Source organism: Mytilus californianus, unplaced genomic scaffold, assembly GCF_021869535.1.
Source record: "Mytilus californianus isolate M0D057914Y unplaced genomic scaffold, xbMytCali1.0.p SCAF_4, whole genome shotgun sequence".
NCBI classification, from domain to species: domain Eukaryota; kingdom Metazoa; phylum Mollusca; class Bivalvia; order Mytilida; family Mytilidae; genus Mytilus; species Mytilus californianus.
The window spans coordinates 572,394-593,226 of NW_026262690.1; the positions used below are offsets into that span (position 1 = coordinate 572,394).

The following is a 20,833-nucleotide window of genomic DNA, read 5'->3' on the forward strand; positions in this document are numbered from 1 at the left end:
ATGGAAAGGTATCCTCAGCCACTCTTTTGGCATCAAACAAGGAATAAGACAAGGAGGAGTACTGTCACCCTTTCTATCTAAAATGTATGTGAATGACCTCCTTGAGGACCTAAAAACACATAATATCGGATTAAAAATTGGAACAACCTACGTAGGCTGCCCAACATGTGCAGACGATATTGCTTTCTTGAGTAGCGACCCGTCAGAACTTCAAACAATGGTATCTACCGCTATCTGGCATTCTAAACAGGACCGGGTAACGTTGCACCCTGAAAAAACTAAAGCTGTCATTCTCAATAAATCCGCAAAAATGGATAGATCAACACTAAGTTGGACATTGGACAACACCACCATATATCCTTCCAAAGAAACAACCCATCTGGGAATCATAAGATCAGAACTAAAAGAAAACGACCTTAATATTGATGCTAGAATGAGCATAGCCAGGAGAACACTTTATTCTCTTATTAAAACCGGAGTACATGGAACTAATGAATTAAACCCGGCAACATCTTATAAAATCTACCAGTGCTATGTTTTACCAAGACTGATTTATGGATTGGAAATTTTACCACTAAACAATTCCCAGATGGACAAATTAAATATATTTCATTTAAAGAACTTGAAAAGCTTCCAATCTCTACCTATCAGGACAGCAAACTGTGCAGTATTATTACTTATCGGAGCATTGCCCCTTGAGGCAGAAATACACAAAAGGCAACTGACATTCCTCCATAATATACTTTCATGCGAAAACAGTACAATTAGGGATCTCTCTGAGCGTCAAATCCTCATGAATATGCAAAATCCAATAAGCTTCTTTAACAGGATCCAACCGCTTCTATCAATATATCAACTACCAGAGATAACTTCTCTCCAACAACGCTTGCCCACTAAACTATCGTGGAAATCTACAGTCAAATCATCTATCCGAGAGTTCTGGACACAAAAATTAAAATCTGATATATCACAAAAATCTACCTTAAAACATTTAAGTCAAAACTGCCTAACCTTTGGATCCACTCACCCATCCTGGAGCAGTCTAAATTCAACTATCTCAGATATAAAAAAAGGCACTGTAAAAGCACGACTAATTACTGGAACATATCTCTTACAAAGTCTAAAATATAAATATTCTGGAGGAAAGGAAGCACCTACTTGTAAATGCTGTGGATTGAGCGATGAAGATGAGATTCATTTCTTGCTAGACTGTCCGGCTCTATTTAAGCAAAGAAAAGAAGCTTTTCAAGAACTGAAAATGTATACAATAAACATCATTGGGCCACAAACTTGGAAAAACACTTTCTCAAAGAAACAAGATATTGTACAGCTTGTAATCGACTGTAGCCACTTCTGTGCATTATTCAAGAAGGAGGACATTATCAATATCCATAATCTTTCGACAAGTCTATGCTATAAACTTCATACACATAGAATCAGACTTTTAAAGTAATAACTCAGATATATAGGATACAAGGAGATGATCATAAACTGACATCGTATATAATGTGGCTACTGAACAGTGCTTTGCCAAATTTTTGTATGTATGTATATAGACAGATAAACAGGGAGAGACAGGGTATTCTTCCCGCTTAACTTATACTGTATAAAGTATCCTTGTAGATTTTAAGTTTATTCCCGCTTAACTTTTACTGTACAAAAGTATCCTCTTAGATTTTAAATTTAGTCGTATATATAAATTTTAAAATTAATTCCCCCTATTTATACTGTTTAAAAGTGTCCTTTTAGATTTTAAATTTATTAGTATAAATAAATTTTAAAATTGTGTGACACATTTCAATACACATACAGAGCTGTATGTGGTGTTCCATGAATGGAAGGATATCCATGCAATAGAAGAAGAAGAAGAAAGTGGAAAATGTTTTCGCTTTGTAGTTTAATTCATTCAGAATAGCCTTCTATATAAATTGTAGTGGATTACAAAACTTATAAAAGGCTTATACAATTTTTTAGATTTACCAATATCTTTTTTGGGGGAATGTATAAATACTGGAAACGGAGGAGTAATGTCTTAATCATCTGCGTACTTTGTAGCAAACTTTTGAAAATATCTTTTTGGCACTGGCTACGGTTACATGGAAATGTAACAATAATATAAAAATTATTGTTACATTGGAGACTAATTGCCGGAATGCAGGGTTGGGTAAGGAACCGATTAATTACGAATGTAACAATAATATTTGGGTCTACGGTTACATTGCGTTATTGTTACTTTAAGGTGGCTGGAGTGTCTTCCTCCATCTTGGATTTTGAAAAGCAGATAACAATCGGTCTAGATCTTTAATGAAATGTGCAAATTTCGAGAGTAGTATGTAATTCATGTGTAAGACTGTTCGTGTTAGTATAGAAAATTATGTGTTTTATCATATTTTACGGCTGTATTTTACAAACAGTAGAATATATTTTTTTATTCAATTTTTTTCAACTGTGCCACATAAGGGGAGATAACTCAGATAAAGTACTTTTATAATAGAATGTGTTATGAATTTACCTATTCTATAATGTAGCAAGAAAACGAGTTCGGTGACCCCACTTTTTCTTTTTCTTATCTGAAAGCATATTATTAGAGCTATCTTCTCATATTTTATCTTAAAATTCTATGGTTTAGTTTTCTTTTTATCACAAAAAAATGGGTTTTGCATGCATAATCTATACAAAATATGACAATTTTGCACAACCTGTAGCTCGAAAAAAAGCCCGGTGACCCATACTTTTTATTGTATTTTTGAAAAAAGCCGGACATAAACTACTTTTTGACAAATTATTAAAAAATTCTATGGATTTTAATTTACACCCCCCATCTACCTTAAAGACTGCAATGTATGAAAGATTTATTAAACTTAAACCTTCTATAGTTATGTTGCTTAATTCTTCGATATGTACTAGATAATATTAATAATAATAATATTATTCAGCGAATAAGTATTGATTGTTTTGGTGTTGTTAAAAATCATGACTTCTACAGTTTAGTTCAATATCACTATTGATGAATTATACTTAATGAACTGTTCAATAGAGCATGTACTGTCACGACTGATAAGATCACAAAATATCTGGACTCTGAAAATGAAAACACTGTTTCCACCAATTTCAATCTGTCGGCAAATGTCAACATCAATTGCTTTCACAATTGACTTGTATTTAAACAACCTAACATGCTTCCAAAAAAAAATTTGGACGAAAATGTAAACATCGCAAGAGTAACAAATATTTTTCACCTGAAGCATGGCATTCAGACATTGAAAGTTTCTTAAACTTCATAAAGGAAAAATGCAGAATGGAATTGTACGGTATGCAATATAGAGCGTGCATATTGTCGTATCACTGGTTTGTGATGGCTGCTTAGAGTGGTTTCACCGAAAATGCGTCGGACTAAAACATGCTCCAAAAACAACATACTGGATTTGTAGAAACTGTCATTGTAAATTAAAAATCAAAATATTGTATGCAATATTGTAAATATCAAATAAAAGTTTTCAAGTTTTATTTTAATACATATTTATTACTATTCCCATCGTACATTTCAGTGCGTTAATGTAACAATAACGCAATGTAACCGTAGACCCAAATATTATTGTTACATTCGTAATTAATCGGTTCCTTACCCAACCCTGCATTCCGGCAATTAGTCTCCAATGTAACAATAATTTTTATATTATTGTTACATTTCCATGTAACCGTAGCCAGTGCCTATTTTTTTTTTATTTCCAGTTTTTTCTGATAGATGGACTTAGTTTTTACACTTAACATTAACAGACGGTCTGGTATTAAACTTTTGACATTTGACATTTTTAAACCTTCATGGATTGTTATGAAATTTGGACATAAGCCTATCTTCAAGACCAGGAAAAAGCATCTAAAGAAAAGTTTGAAATTTTTTTAAATTCTTTATACTCATAAATGGACTCACTTTTTAAGTCAACATTACACCTTTACACTGATAGCAGCAATCGCAGGCGAGACACAGAGTTCCGCAGAACCCCTTTAGCCCTTATGATTTTTTTGTTATTAAGATATTTTTGTACATGTATTCACAACTATGCTATATATTGACATATATAAATGTTCTACAAGCAGGTTCAACATGCAAGCTAATAAAGCTACTTAAATCACTAGTTTGAGTGCTGGCACAGAATTTCACAAGGTAGTATGGGTTAATTATCACATTGATTAAGTTTATATCCAAACTAATGTTAAATAGTTCTAACATTCTAAGACACTGCTCACGTACTAATTTAAAACGATTTTCTCTTTCCGGTTCTAGATGAGTACATGAGATAAGGAAATGCTCTATATATAATCTTGTCCTCTTTATTAAAAATTTTACAGGTGGCAGATACCTCACATTTGTTGAATTCGGTTCTATTAGATTGTAGTATGTAATTTCCTGTTGCAATTTTTGTTCTAATAGGTATTCTGTTGATGTCTCTTGTAGTTTGAGGTGTTTGCCGTGAGGATTGGATGGATTGCTTTGATCTTATAGGCACCTGCTATGTGTTGTAAACTTGAATAACCCTCAGAATAACTCTTCAATCTTTTAACTCTCTCTGGCAAATTTCAAACAAAAGAAAAGTATGTTAAAACATTTATTAGGCTTTGATCAGGATCTCAATAACTTACAGGTCTACACAACATAAACTATACACACAATACAAAAAACAAATGACAGTCACATTAGATTTTTCCATTGGAATTTTCCAAGAGGATATGTTAAGAATTTCTGACAGTCTGGCAAATCATACTTTAGGCATATTTTCTTTATTTCTATAAACCAGCTTTTACCTGTATGTGATTTTAGTTGTAGCTGTCTTTCTGCCAATCTCCATTCGACTGATGTTTTGTTAGCTCTAGTAATGTTTCCGAAAAGTGTTAAAGCTTCAAGGTGTATTTCAGCTTCAATTGGTAGCATTCCACTTAATATGTATATGGCGGGTCAGCTGTTTGTTAAAACAATGAGAGTTTTTGTTTTATAATTTTCTTATGGAATTGGTGGATAGTATCGAAAATGATGACTGCCGGGAGTAGTATTTCCAAACCATAAGTCAGTATAGGCATTATATATGTATTTAAAAGAGTTATTACTGTTTCAGGATCTAATCCATTCCTCCCATGTAAGCCTGCACCCATTAGGCTGTATAATGAACGTCTTGCTTTCTTAATGTTTTCGTCTACGGTTAATTTTACAGAATTTTTCTGACACTTTTGAATACCAATATGTGAGGAGTGTTCTACCACTGTCATAGGGTAACTGTTTATATGCCAAAAATTGTCTCCTATTTCAATCGATCTGGATGAGGTGTTTATGGGTAATATTACGCTTTTTGTTGGTTGTAAAGTGTATCCCTCTCTCTTGCTAAAGTTGACAGCAATGTTTGCTAGCATCTGAAGCTCTATTGGATTGTTTGCTATGATAGCAACATCATCAGCACATGTCGGAGCGCAGCAGCTAATATTGCCTACGTGTCCGCCTATTCTTCTGTCACATAAGAGGTTTAACATGTTTAGTAGAGGGTTTACGTACAACTTCTATAAGTCAGCACTTATGGCATCGCCTTGGCGTACACCCTGTTCTATTTCAATTCTTAAGTTTTATTTCTCTTTTTTATACAAGATGTTTCATTTTTGTAAAGGCTATCTATCAATATTATAGATTGATCAGAGATTCCTGTTTGATATAACCTCCTTATTAGATGCGAATGTACGACCACATCAAATACCGATTTACCATCTAGTAAAGTTATGTATGTTGGTAGTTTTAGATCTTTACTCTCACGCTCAAACTCTTCAAGAATTAATTCACATAACAGAGGGGTGGTGTTCTCAGTAAATCCTCTTTGTAATAGATTTTGTCTCTCCAGGATGATAGGTTTTTCCCGTATTTTTATTATCTTTTCAATTATTTTGGATTATATAGGTGTGACTATTATTCCTCTATAGTTTTTAGCATATCTAGCATCACCCTTATTCTTGTATACAGGAAATAGAATGTCAAATACTAGTATACAGACTAGTTCAAAAGATTTGTTGATAAGTAGTTGTAAATATTGTTGTAATTGTTTACCACCATATATGATATTTTCAGCATTTATACCAAAATAGTCAGCAGCTTTTTTTCCTATTCACACTTTGATATTGCTTTTAAAATCTCTTCTTCTGTTACAGGGTTGTGTTTGAAACGATTTTTACATATGTCAATTATTATTTTAGCTTCTTTTTCAATTAGATCTAGATATTGAGTGTCGTAATTTTGATTTGATTCCTTTTTTGCAAGTTTGTGAAAGTGTGAACGCCAACCTTCTATGATGTCGTCATTGTGATATGTATTGCCATCTACGTTTAATTGATCTATAAATCTAGATAATTTTCCTCTTTGGTTTTTTATAATTTTATAGAACATAGTTCTGTCTGATGTTCTGGCATTAATATCAGTTTCTGACGTTCATTTACTCTTCGTTTAGCTACCTTTAATCTGCATTCTTTAAGTAGAATATGTTTTTTTCTTTTTCAGGTATTATACTGTCTTGATTCTTTCGGTTGTCCATTTATCTTCCAATCATAGAAAGCAAGTTTCTTCTTTTTGATGGCCTCTTTAATTGCGTCATTCATTACTTGTAGCTTAGGTCTTTTTTCCCCATTTTAATGGCAGGAGCTGCAGCTTTAATTGATTTTACAATAATTTCGTTGAGATTTTTGAATGCCTTTGTTACATCTTCTATTGTCTCTATTGCTGGTTTACCGTCTGAAATTTATATAGCAATAATACTTTCGTATAGCTGTGTATCAACTTTGTCGTCCCATTTGAGGTTTGATTATGCTATAATTTGGTTTTGCTTGTTTCACTGGATGATGATATTGAAGGACCAGTTTAATCGGGTAATGATCTGATACATTAGATACAATGTTCAGTTTCGAGATTTTTTCAAGGACTGTATGTTTATATAAATCTTGAAATATAAAATAGTCGATGGCAGTAGTATCACAGCTATTTGAATGGATAAAGGTGCTACCAGTATATTTTGTATCAAAATTATGTTCTTTCATGAAGTCTTTGACACAGGTCTTTCTTTGTGATGTTGGACCATTTACAATATCCTCATTAAAGTCTCCTCCAATAATTATTTGGTGGGTATGTTTATACGTACTGACTATTTCATGTAACTGAGCAATACAGTCTTGAAAATCATTTAGGTGTTCAGATGATCCTTTACAAGACATGTATACAGAGAGAATAAATAAATTAGGCTCACTAGTGACTTCTATTACTTGAATTCTTTCGTTACCTATTGTTAATGGTGAAATTATAGAGTCCAAATCTTTTTTCCATAATATAGCTGTACCTCCATAACCTCTAGGCATCTGTATTGCAGGGATGGGATATAATGAGTCAACTGCGCTTTTCGCTTATTTCATTTAGCAGTGATAGCTGACAGTCATAAAGCCAATGTTCTTATAGAAGAAAAATATCAATAGTGTTCTCTAGTTCCTTAAAAATTCGACCACATGTTAAAACATTTTTACAATTAAAATCTAAAATTTCAATTGTAAAAATGTAAAAATTGTAAAATTTTAATTTTATCTTGATAGGAACAGCTAGGGCGAGCTAGACAATGTCCAACCCAACCCACACCCGGATCCCCTAAAGATCTTGGGGTATGTGGAAAATTAAGGGTGGGGCACTTATTATAATGAGTGGAAGGGATGAGCCGCTGGTCGATAAATTTAGGTGAAATATATAACAAGGTTGATGATTGTGAATCTGAAACTAATTAGATGTCGATATTTTTTTACAGATGCAATTAAAATTACTGTCGTAAATGCTTAAGACACTTGCAAAAAATATTCATCTCCCGTTGAAATAGCGTAACAATGATAGCTATATGTAGGTATAATTATTGTAAAAAAAATATAATAGCTAGGGTATGTTCTTTTGTTATTTAAGATATAAGAAAAGTGTGGGGTATTGGATATCCCAGCTAGTCACCCCTACCATAAAAAGGTCGACGTGCCGCCGCCCCCTGAGATGAGATATAAAGATTCCATTGTAAACTAATATTAATTGAAAATAAATGATTTGGATATATCCGTTTTCAATGTTTTTTCTGCCTTTTAATTATCTTACTAAGAATTAATATCTATAACCTAAGAAACAAGTTGCTTTAAAAAAAAAAAGACAATACGTGAACCTTAGAACTTTTTTATTCTAATTATTAATTCAACTGAATAAGAAATTATATATCAGTGTTTGCATGGTCATGTGTGTGGAAGATAATATTTTCTTTTTATTGTAAATCATTACTATTTTGGCATGTTGAGAGAAGTGTTAAATATAAAGCAACGAGGGGAAAAAATAGATTCCCAGACGTATAATTTCTTAAAGAATAATAATGATTCAAAACATGGTGGACACATGTACCTTCTTCCAAAAATTCATAAAATTAATCTAGAAATAAGTAATGAGGCATTGCGAACTGGTCAGCTAGAAGGACACATTATTGTTCGTTTCCGACTAATCATCAATAAATGCATCTCTCCCGCGAGAGATTCTTACTTGATCTAATTATAAAACCATTATTGAAGAGGCATAACTTTTACATTCAAGATAAAAAGATTCCATTAATAAAATAGAGTCACACGAGGTCAAAAAAGAATGCATTCTTATTGCCTATGATGTACGTCAAGGTACACAAATATGATCATTGATAATTAAGAAGAAACTGTATTCAATGCATTAGAATTAATTGACACACAGGAGAATATACTTTAAAGATTCCCAACAAAATAGATTTAACTGCATTTGTTAAATTAATTCTTAGAAACAATGAATTTGAGTTTAATGGACTATTATACAAACACGTTATAGGAGCGCTCATGGCGGGTGGTATATTTTCACCAACATGCACAGATCTGCATCTGTCTTTCCTATTCATTAAAATCTTAGATAAGTTCCAATGGAGAGAAAACATCAAATTACACTGTCAATAGGGATGACGGTTTTGTGGTCTTCACAGGCAAATTAGAGCAAATTGAAGATTTCTTTAACCTAGCAAACGAAATTGACCATCTACTTTAGTTCTAATATGAGGTGTCGACATCAAGTATGACCTATTTAGATGATGGTGAAGGGTTATTTTCGTGCAACGTTTACGCCCTTTTTATTTTACGTGATTTCGTGTTTCGACGTTTTATTTCTCGTTTTCTCGTGTTTGGTTCGACGTGTGTGCTTCGTGTTTTCCCTTAATTATTTTCCGTGTTTCGTGTCGGTACTCTTATTTTCTCGTGCTTGTCCCGCATTTGATTAAAAAGTAAACCGGGACTAATTCAAAGTCAGCCCAGATATAGATTCACACAAAAAAGCAACTGCTTGAACCTATGTCAGTGCAGCCTACGAAGAAAATGCCTGTGATTAAGAAAGAAGAAAAGGTACACATTTTATTTATTTCAAACATTTCTGCCCAATTGATAACGCAAAGCATTACATATTTATTAATTAAAGTATGTTAATCTTTTGGTTCAGAGTTCTTGTTGAATGCTATTCTTGGTATATTATTATATTTCCACTTTCACTATAGCCATTGTAGTATGAAACATTTTTGTGTTCAGAGATGTGTGTTAATATTTCCATTTTCACTGAAGCCATCGTAGTATGAAACTTTTTTGTGTGTCAGAGATATGTGATATATATATGCAATAGTTGATTATTTAATTAAATTCATGGTGATAATTGTTGCAGAGCACCTTTAATTGTCCTGTTTGTCCAGTGATGTGCTGAAAAGAAGACTTTTTGATAGATCATGTTATTTTGGACATACTGAATAAATAAAAAAAGGTTTGATTGATTTCATTCAAACACTGGGCATCTTCCCAAAACAAAAATGAAAACATTTGATAGGTTAACGATTCAAAGACCTCAAGGTCGTTGAACCGAAAAACAACTTATAACCAATAACTATAACATAAGATGTGTACATGACATGTGAAAAAATAAAGCGTGTATTACAAAATTGAATAGGTAACTATGGATACATGTACTTCTTATCAAATAACCAATTGGAATGTTACACCATCATTTCCCAGTCAATCATATTCATGTAATTTTTTATTCACTCCTTGCAAGAAATATCTCTTAGTGTAAGAAATAGACAACAGGCTACAAACATGAGAAAATAGATTTGATTTTCTAAGGCTTGTCGCATTCATAAAATGATTGACATAAAATAAAGAATGGAAATGGGTAATGTGTCAAAGACATAACAACCCAACCAAAGAGTAGAAAACAGCCTAAGACCACCAATAGGATCTTCAAAGTACACTATTATATGATTGTTATAAGCAAAAAATAAATAATTATGTTCTTATGCCTTCATTTTTTTTTTGTAGGCAATATCAGACAGACAGAGATTCTCCATTTCAGGTTAGTTATATACCGGTATATACATTCATAATTCATCACACCATTTGACAATATGGTAAATTACTTAAAGGATGTTTGCTACTCAGTTTCAAAATATCAAGTTTTTCATAACACTGGTAAATATTGATAGGTGATTGATAAAGGAACTAAAAGAGCTAAAAATAATTAAAGGACTTATAACGCAAATTGAGGTATTCAGTTCTCTTTTTGTTTTTGTATATGAAATATGTAAATTTAAGTGTTTAAACTAGGGATGGCAACGAGTACTCGAGTACTCGGGTACTCGCTCGGAAGGCCGAGTAATCGAGTACAATTTTAGTACTCGGATACTCGTTAGCCTGTTATAAATCTTGAGATATTACTCATCACATTTCCGCTCACTTTAGTTCCGTTGAAATATCCCTTTCGTAATACTATTTAAAATTCATTAACAATGTAAATACGTTTATCCTGAGACTTTTATGTTGTACTAGTAAATAGAAGTCCATTCCTTCTGAGGAGATGTTTTCATGTGCACTACTTGTAACAAAAAAATAGAAAGTCAAACAGTCTTTCATCTGAAGTTGTTGACCAGATCATATTTCTAAACTGTTAGAACAAAATCAAAGTGCCCTGTGGTGAACCCTAATGATTAGAGACATTTTTAACTGTGTTTGTACACGGATCAACACTTTCATGGATTTATAACTCATCACAAGCCATAAACTTACCTTTGTTTGTTAATCAAGACTTCTATGTAAACGTTCTTGGTATGAGATACGTTTAAATTAATTTAATTACTCTTTATTTGAAACTTAATTATTGTTTAATTTACAGTTTAAAGAGAGGCGACAGATACGAGAGCTACATTCAAACTTATCAGTTGAAAATAAACTGAATACGCCAAGTCTAAAAAATAAGAAAAACACAAACAGACAAACGATAGTGCCAAAATAAAACCACAGAAAACTTAAGACTGAGCAATAAGAACAGGCACAAGTAATTTGGAGTCCAATAGTGTTGTTGACAAATTAATGGACAAGTCATAATATAAAAAATACCAACTCAACAACAACAGATCTATGATACATGTTGTTTTCTTTGTTGGACTTTTATATGCAAATATTTATGGTTTTATTGGCATGTTTTTAATTTGGTTCATGAACACATAGATAAACATTAATTGCAAATATGATAGGTTATTTGTATAGACGGCGGTCGGTAACACAAAAACGGAGGACCGAAACACATTACAGAGGATCAAGTTATTTTTGTAGTACGTTTGTCTTTCGTTAATATGTTTTTGAAAGGTAACAACAAAAACACCGCATCCCACCTAAAATCTTAACTTTTCAATAGATGTTTAAGATTCATCCGAGTACTCGAGTACTCGCGAGTATCATGACCGAGTATCCAAGTAGTAAATTTCAGATCTTTTGACATCCCTAGTTTAAACTTGTAAGTGTTGTTTGTGCTTGTTTTTAGGATATAAGCTATTGAAAATTTGTGGGAAAAATTCTCTCCTGAATTTTGATATCTTTATCATTGACATTAGTCTAACTTCGCAAAGACTATTACAAAATGCTAGGATGCTATAATTACAAGAATTTGATAAGATTTTTACAAATGGTTTCTTTCCAGCATGTTAAAGATTGATGAAAAGAAAAATGTGTGTTAGTGGCAAAAATATTTTTTGGTCTTCAAATGGATAGAACTAAAGGAATTCTAAAATCTGACAAAAATTTAAAAACCTGACTTACACGAACATTTATATGGATTTTATTCTGCTGAATGGTGTTATTTATATTTGAACTTGAGGAAGATGTATATACATTAGAATACAGGGGTTCTATACATTAGAATACAGGGGTTCAAATTGGTGTTGGTCAGAGGACCATGACCTTCCATTTATGGGTTTGGACCTTCCCACCGGTAGTAAGTTACACCCGATGTACTTTCATATATTTACAGTTTAAAAAAGTTACAAAAACATTTTGAACAAAAATATGAAAATTTAGTATTAAAATAATCTTAATATATGCAACTATACTGAAAGGGAACTTATTTGATTACTTACATTCTTCACTCATGTGACGGGTCGTCATACAAGATACCGGGAAACTGGATAATATAATATTAGAACATAACTAGTAAACAGAATGAGTCTGTTTGTTTTTTTATGAATTGAATTATCAATAAAAATTGGATCTTCAAAAAATAATGGAGGACCTTTAAGTATGTATTGGTCATTAAAGGTCCTGCACCTTCTTTTGCCTAAAGTGAAATTTAACCTGTGGAATTAGAGGACATACAGGTATCAACAAGCATTTAATTTTTTTGTTTTTAAATACATCATATATGTAGTATGAGTGGTCAATTTCAATATAATTTTCTTTTTCTTTTTATTAGAAACAAGATAAAGAAAATGCTGTTGAGGAACAGGGGAGTTTCTGTGATGAGAATGATACACATAGAGCATTTGGTAAAGTATAACAGCTAATATTTATTTAATTGGATACGGTAAATAACAAATATTTTGGTATACAAATTGTCACCATTTTCAATCTGACAACAGACTTGTATTTTAAATTAAGTTTAAGGAGGCATTATTTACATGTGCACAAAAAAATTAAGTTGATAGGTTTGTTTTCTTTCAAGAAAAATGCTATTTCTGCATATACTGCCTCTTTAAAAGTCTTACTTTTGAATATGATTACTATACTATATAATAAAATATTAATTTTCGCGAACCATTTAGGTCACAGAAATTCCAAAAAATGGCATCAGTAAGGAGAGTTGTACAAATGATGTGAATACACAGAACCCGGATCCAAATTATCTTTTACTAAAAGTATTCATCATTTTCTGTTTTGTATGTACTAACAACATTTCATTTTTCTACAATTTCGATTAAAATATTATAAAACCTGCAGTTCAATAGGTCACTTGCCCCAAATAAACATTCCCCGATTGGTCGAACTACTGTGGCCTCGGTGTAAAGCAACGCAAGCCTCGATGTAAAGATCACGCTTCCAAAAATAGAGGTATGTCCCAACTTAACATTCCCCGATTGGTTGAATTGCTGCTCGATGTAAAGCAACGGAAGCTTTGATGCAATGAAGAAAAGGGGTTGACAGGATAAACGTAATCGTTATAAATTTTAACTTCATGGTTCTTATGCAAGCAAATTTAATAAACAATGATTTTATACAGTTGTGTTATTGTTTTCACCTTACATAGGGCTTTATTTCTGATCTTATTTCTGTGTACACAATTCTGAATCTACATATTTCACCTATATCATAATTAGGTAATCCGTTTGGACGATTCCATATACTATTATGTTTTAGGGTTTTTTAGCTTCAGTGTCGAGTTGGTGTATAGTATTGAGGGCTGTCTGCGAGAAATAAATCCTTTTTTCTGATAGATTAACTAAATTCAAAACCAATAAAAAAATAGTTAACACATATATCTTATTTAACTGAGTAAATTGATCGGAATGTGAATGATACATAAACCTAAAATTCGTTTTGGTCTATCCCAGTGATGACATTTGCGCGGGAATTTAGTCCATTGACATCGTAATATAATTTACTTTGGATTATAATTATCTTTAGATGTAATGTTACAGGATTTAATGTGAAATTATTTGTCTCTTCTTTTATAGTACACGAGATTGACGTCAGGTTTGTACACATGAAGTCTCTAGTCTAAAAAAAAGCCAGTGACCGAACGATAAACAGATAAGCAACTGTCTAGCTGTCTAGGCCTAGGGCCAAGTAAGGGAGGTGAAAAAGCCAGTATTACGCAGAACGATAAACAGTTACATAGACGGATCCAGGGGGTGGGGAAAATTTGGTTGATTTTATAGGGAAGCAGGGGCGGATCCAGCCATTTTATAAAAGGGGGGGGGGGGCGTGTGTTCGAACTATGTGTCACCATTCAAATGCATTGATCGTCCAAAAAAAGGGGGGTTCCAACCTTTGGAACCCTCCCCCCGGATCCGCCACTGGGGAAGCATGACGGGAGTGGGCAACCGTTAGGTCAGTCAGCGGCCACCCCCCTTTTATTAAAAGTTCTGGATCCGCCACTGAGATTTATATAAGCAGGTTTTCTTTGTGTAGATACCTTAAAATATCACCAACTGTGACTGAGTACACAATTTGATTCATTTTAGCTCATTAGCTGGGCTCGCTCGCTAAAAAGGTTCATTGCGGGCCTGCTCACTGGCTAACATTTTACGATATTCATGACTCATGTAGAAAAGCTGATAATCTATACATGTGTGTGAGGAGTAGTTATCAAGCTTGCTTTCCTCTGTAAAAACTGTCTTAGGCCAAGTTGGGAAGGTGAAAAAGCCAGTAACAGAACGATAAACAGATGATCATGTTTTTTTATATAGCTCCCTTAAAATATCCCCCACTGAGGACACAATTTGATTAATTTTAGCTCATTAGCTGCGCTCACTCGCCATAATAAGCTCGTTGCGGCTTACTGGCTAATCTGTGTAGAAAAGCTGATAACCTATACATACATGTACATGTATATGGTCAGATCATATGTTTTCGTACGTCATATGAATTTGTACTATGCATGCCTTTTCAATGGAAATTGTGACGACAGTATGCATTCTTAATAGCACGAAAAACGATGAGACGAGGATACATATGTCAACCAAAATTTTTCAGCAACGTCAAAATATGTGAGGACACCCTATCAAGATCTATCAAGCTTGCGTTCATGTTGCGTTAAAACTGTTTTAGGAAGGTGAAAAATACCAACAATATAACAATAAATAGATAATTGATATTGTAAAATATCAATGTGTTGAAAAGCCAATGATCTACATATATACTTAAATATGTCAACCATAAAATAAAACTGATTTAATTTACACCACAACTGTTGAAAAAACCTTTATGTTTATATAACTTATCTCATTCTAGTCCATTCAACTGACAGAATCGGTATACATTTCATGAACTCTTTAATAACAAGAATCATCATGGACTATTCTTTATAGCAATATCTATTAGCCATTTAGGGGTCTTTTGCATTTAAAGTTTAGTTTAGTGGGTTTATTTTGCGAAAAAGAACTCAATTTCCAGATCAAAGTTAACATTTTCTATATATTTTGCTGTGTCAAAATGACCTAATAAATATAAAGGACAGTACCCATATAGACCCAAAAATGGTATATCACATTCTACACATGACATTTTAGCAGGAAAGACTGCCATTGGAGTATATAACTTTTAACCTGTGTTTATATAAATAAAATACGATAATAAAATTCATCCGACATGTCTTTTTCAGGACTTCTGATCCAACCATGTAGTATGGCATGTTTGTGAGATATGGTTTTGGTGGATAGGATGTTCATGAAGGCCCTGTAGTACAAAGTATATCACTGGATTGAGCTCTTTGTCTAAGTGTATTATTAAAGTGCTTTGCTTTGAGCTCAGTTCATTGTTATGCAATTCATTCTATGTGAAATAAAGATTTGACAGACAACTCTCATGTACAAGGATTTGTCAGGGTAGTATCCATTCTATGTACAATGTACGTAATAAGGAGATAAAACCATTTTATTATGATTTTAACCAAACATTTTTTGTCCATTAACCAAATTTAAAAAAAAAAAGAACAAATTTACCTGACAATGCTACACTTTCTACTAGCAATATGATGCTAGGTTGTTTTAATACATCTGTACTGCCTACTGATGACTCGGTCCTGAGTGTAAATGGTCATTCAGTATGTTAAAAAAAAAGACCCAAATTTATAAGGCCTATCTGGCCTAATTGATTTCTGAAACTATATTTAACATTTTTCATTCATTTGTTTATTTCTTAATTTGTGTGAATTAACATTGTTACGTTAATGTTAATTACTACACTTTCATACCACCACAAATACTGTATTGGTATCACTTATATTTGTATCCATATAACAAAAAAAATTGAAAAGAGAATAATTTTGCAATACCTTTTTCATATTGAATACTATAACTTTTTTGATATTTAGACATATTAAGTAGATTTTCATAATACCCATTTGACATGCTTGAAATTCTATCAGATTACTTTTGGAGCAGTTATGAGTCTTTGAATCATGCTCACAAAGGTTTTTTGTTGATATCATTTTCATATTGGTCAAAACTTTTTTTTGCTTCGGCCAGCTTTGGAGGAGATGTTATCAAAGAATTGATAAAAAACAACACAGAAGTTTACTTTCTAGCTCATCTAGCCCCAAGCATCTTGTCAGGCATTGTCATTACTAAAAACCAATAAATGTCTTCTAATCTGAGAAACAATTTCGACATTTTAACAAAATATTTTACTTACGATACTGACAATCCACCACAAAGTAATAAATAGAACCATACAAATAGTGAGCAAATACATATAAAAAAGATGTGGTATGATTGCCAATGAGAGAATTCTCCACAACAGACCAAAATGACATAGAAATTAACAACTACGGGTCACCGTACAGCCTTCAACAATGAGCAAAGCCCATAACGCATAGTCATTTATGTTATTTATGTACACAAAATAAACGAAAAACAAATATTATGTAACACATAGACAAACTACAACCACTGAATTACAGCCTCCTGATGTCATGTTCTCAGATATCATCTCCCATTTAAAAAAAAAATCACATGAAAAAATGAACCTATTATGTGTTGCTCTCCTAGCTACAAAATGTATCCAAAATCAAAGATGTGGAAAATATTCTATCATAATCATTTGGTTATTAATGCAATTAGTGTCTTTTCGATGCCCGTCTTGAACATAAAATTTAAATATTAAATAAACAACACTCCTCATATGCTCAGATTGGTTGTCATCGTGCAACACAGTTAATAACACCATATAGGAAAAACATAGAACTCCTTTTGTCATATAAAACACTGTCAAACATCCAAACATACTATCCACATTCATCTGTGTCCACACTTGTTTATGTATAAATATATTTAAAAAAATCTTAAACATGGTGATTTAATTGTGTTTGTAAAAAGTTCTTGTTAATTTTATGTTTTATTTACCAAAGGAAAATCTGGTGTGTACTCTGGTGAAGTAAGGCCAACTTGACATGCTGCTACAAACAGTTTCCATGGGATAAATTAAACATTTGATCAATTCAGAAATAGAATGACATGAACAAACAATCAACTTTTACTGTCTTCTCATATTTCTTTTTTTTTAGTTGTTTTTCCTTTAATTTCAAAATAAGAAGATACCTTACTTGTACAGTTTTAATTTTCCAGATCCAAATTCAATAAAATTAATGAAATATTTTTGATATAATTGTTACACTGTACTGTACGCTAAATCTATTGAAGATTATTGTTTAAAACCTCCTGCCATGATATATTCTTGTACTTTATCCGAAGATATTGAACACATATTTTGGACATGCCATAAAATAGCAGATCTGTGGATAAGACTCGGTGACTGGATTTATAACCAAACACAAATAATTATTCCGATTAACATGGATATAATTTTATTCGGAAATTTAGGAAAAATAGAAAATAATAAAATAAAAAATTTAAAAATACTATTATCAAAATTCTTTATTTATAGAACAAAAATGTGTGAAAATCAAGTCAGTTTTGCAGGACTGAAAAATTATCTAAAAGAAAATCTAATACTAGAAAAGAATATATTTTTTAAAACAAAGCCTCTTCACATTGCCAACCTCTACTGGGACCCCTGGCTTCCATTACTGAATAATTTACACTTAACAAATTAGCATTACCCTATGTAATGTTACTGTGTATATTGTTTTAGCCTTCTCCACACCACCATATATGTTTTATTTTTAAATATATTGTTATATGTTTGTTTATTGTTTTTTGTTCTTGTTTTGTGCCTAAAACCACATGTACATTTTTTAATATCCATTTTGTGTTTGTATGAATTTTTTACAATGGAAAACCAACTTTTCCAAATTTATTTAATGTTATATCTTAAGACACATGCTAGTTTTGACCAAAATACTGCTGCCAAAAATCCAAATTTCAGTGATTTTTAAAGGCAGTGCTTTAATGCCTTTCTAGTTGCCGGGTTAATCCTTCCTTCCGCGATATCCAACTTATCTACGTGGGGGGTCATTAGACTCCAAGTAGATCCGGAAAAGTTGAATTCTCTCCTCTTCTTATTGCGATATAAAATGTTTTTTGTTTCATTTCATTTACATTGGGAAATAGAGAAACGATCATTGTGTTTTGTTAGTTTTAAAAACTTTTGATATATTAGTATTTTGCATTATAAGCAGTCAACCGATTGACAAACTAGAATTATTTGAATTCCGTGTGGAAAGAGCTCGGGTTAATTTCGAGTGTTATCTGCAATCTAGATGTTTATAAATCATTTCAGTCGTTGATATAATAATTAAAGGTCGACTGAACATGAATTATATAATACAATTTAAAGCGCATTTCTGTTTATGCACGTGAACCCGTCTAACGTTATTTTCGCAGTTATATAAAGTAGCAAATTATCGTTCCTGAATAGGTGGCGCCGTGGTAGCGGATCCTGTTCCTCTTCTTCCGGTTTCTGCACTGTGCAACTATTTCAGTTATATTTTTAATTAACGATGCCAAGTACTTGTTGTTGTGTACCTGGATGTCATTTAAGAGGAGGACATGCATTTCCAAATGACTTAAAAAGAAGGAAAAGTTGGATCAACGCCATGGCCCATACGCAGATTGGACGAGAACACGATGATATCGTGGAGTCCATCTCAATCAGCTGTTGTTTGCAAGGCACGTTTTACTGAAAAAGACTACGTGCAGGAAACTATTCATGGTAAAACTCTATTTTCTTTGTGAAATATATAGTTATATATGTAATCGCCATGCGAATAAACCAAAGTCTGTTTACAACCGCAATTATCGTTTTAGAATAAAAGGGGGTGGGTAATTCAAGACGTCATAATTTTTTGGATTACGATTCAATGTGATCTGTTTGAGATTTTTTGGTGATTGCTACAATTATAATGATTTCTTACAAGAGGTATATCATACTGAGAATTATTTTAGCAGTAATTATGCTAATGTAGTAATGACAGGAATGCATAAGCTATGCCTCATAGACTTTCTTGAAAAATATCAATGACAATGTTAACAGGAACAAAACAATGACATGCTCTCATCTATATTATAGTTATTTAGGTACAAACAATTCAGTTTGTTGCATAAGTCTCTCATTGTTTGTCCTTTGGATTTACATAACATACATTGAATCAGGCAAACATAGTTTTATCCAGATTGTAATGAATAAATCTAGTTAATATTTCGCCAGGTAGTACAAAGTATACATTGCTAATGGAAGTTCATTTAATTATTAAAAAACTAATGTTTTATAACCTTTTTCAGGGCGCAAACCCACCATACAGAGACTTAAGTCTACTGCAATTCCCAGCCTATTTTCCTGGACCAAGCAAGAGACTGAATCGTCCGCAAATAGAAAAATCAGGGCAGTTTCCTGTGAAAACAAAAGAACTAAACTTGATGAATATTGTAGTAGAAATCTAGAGGAAAGTTTTGATTGTAAAGTTGGTTTTCCTGAAGAAGTCATTCATACTGCAGAAAGGATTTATGACTGTCCACCACCAACTGCCGAGCTAATGTTGAGCTTCACAGATGGAATTACGCAAACACCATCAATGTCTATGTTTTTAACAGAGAATTTTGAAATGAAGACACGTGACACAGCCATGCATTTTTATACCGGTTTAGAGTTGTATACTAAATTTTTATTTGTTTTGACCACACTTGGTCCAGCAGCACATTGTTTGAGATGCATATATTTTCAAATTGATAGGGTGTCAGTTGAAAATCAGTTTTTTTATGACTTTGATGAAATTGAGGCATCATACAACCAACTTTGAACTGTCTAAATTCTAGATTGAATCTAGTGTTAAGAATATTGTGTATACATGGATTGTTTTTATGTCTAAACAGTGGTGTGAGGCTAACACTTGGCCATCTAGTGGTTTAGTCAGGTATTTTTCACCATCCAACTTCAAATTAAAGTTTCCTACGACTTGGATTATTATTGACAGCACAGAATATCCCGTGATAAAACCTAAAGCTCCTAGAGCTCAGGCAACCTTTTCATCAAATAAAATCAGAAACACTGAAAATTCTTGAATGTTCGACACCTGGTGGTTTAGTCAACTATGTCTCTATTTCACATAGAGAGAATTATTGGACTTGGCAAAACATACAAAATCTAATAAATCCTATGAATGGAACTGAAACAAAACTTTCATCTGAAATAACAATTAGTTGTTTTATGTTGTGTAATTTTAGAACTTGTATTGTGCCAAAGGATGCATAAATAAAAGTGACGCAATGAATTTTGTTCTGATATATATATATTTACAATTACATGCACATGT

At 32.5% G+C, this 20,833-nt stretch overlaps 1 protein-coding gene across 1 annotated transcript; it reads left to right on the forward strand.

Annotated features, from left to right (window-relative positions):
- Positions 1-18,452: 18,452 nt before the first annotated feature.
- LOC127737236 (uncharacterized) lies at positions 18,453-20,833 on the forward strand. Its single transcript, XM_052247782.1, has 2 exons — positions 18,453-19,236; positions 19,806-20,833. Exons 1-2 carry the CDS (start codon positions 19,152-19,154, stop codon positions 20,318-20,320), a joined length of 600 nt encoding a protein of 199 aa, XP_052103742.1. The 5' UTR covers positions 18,453-19,151; the 3' UTR covers positions 20,321-20,833.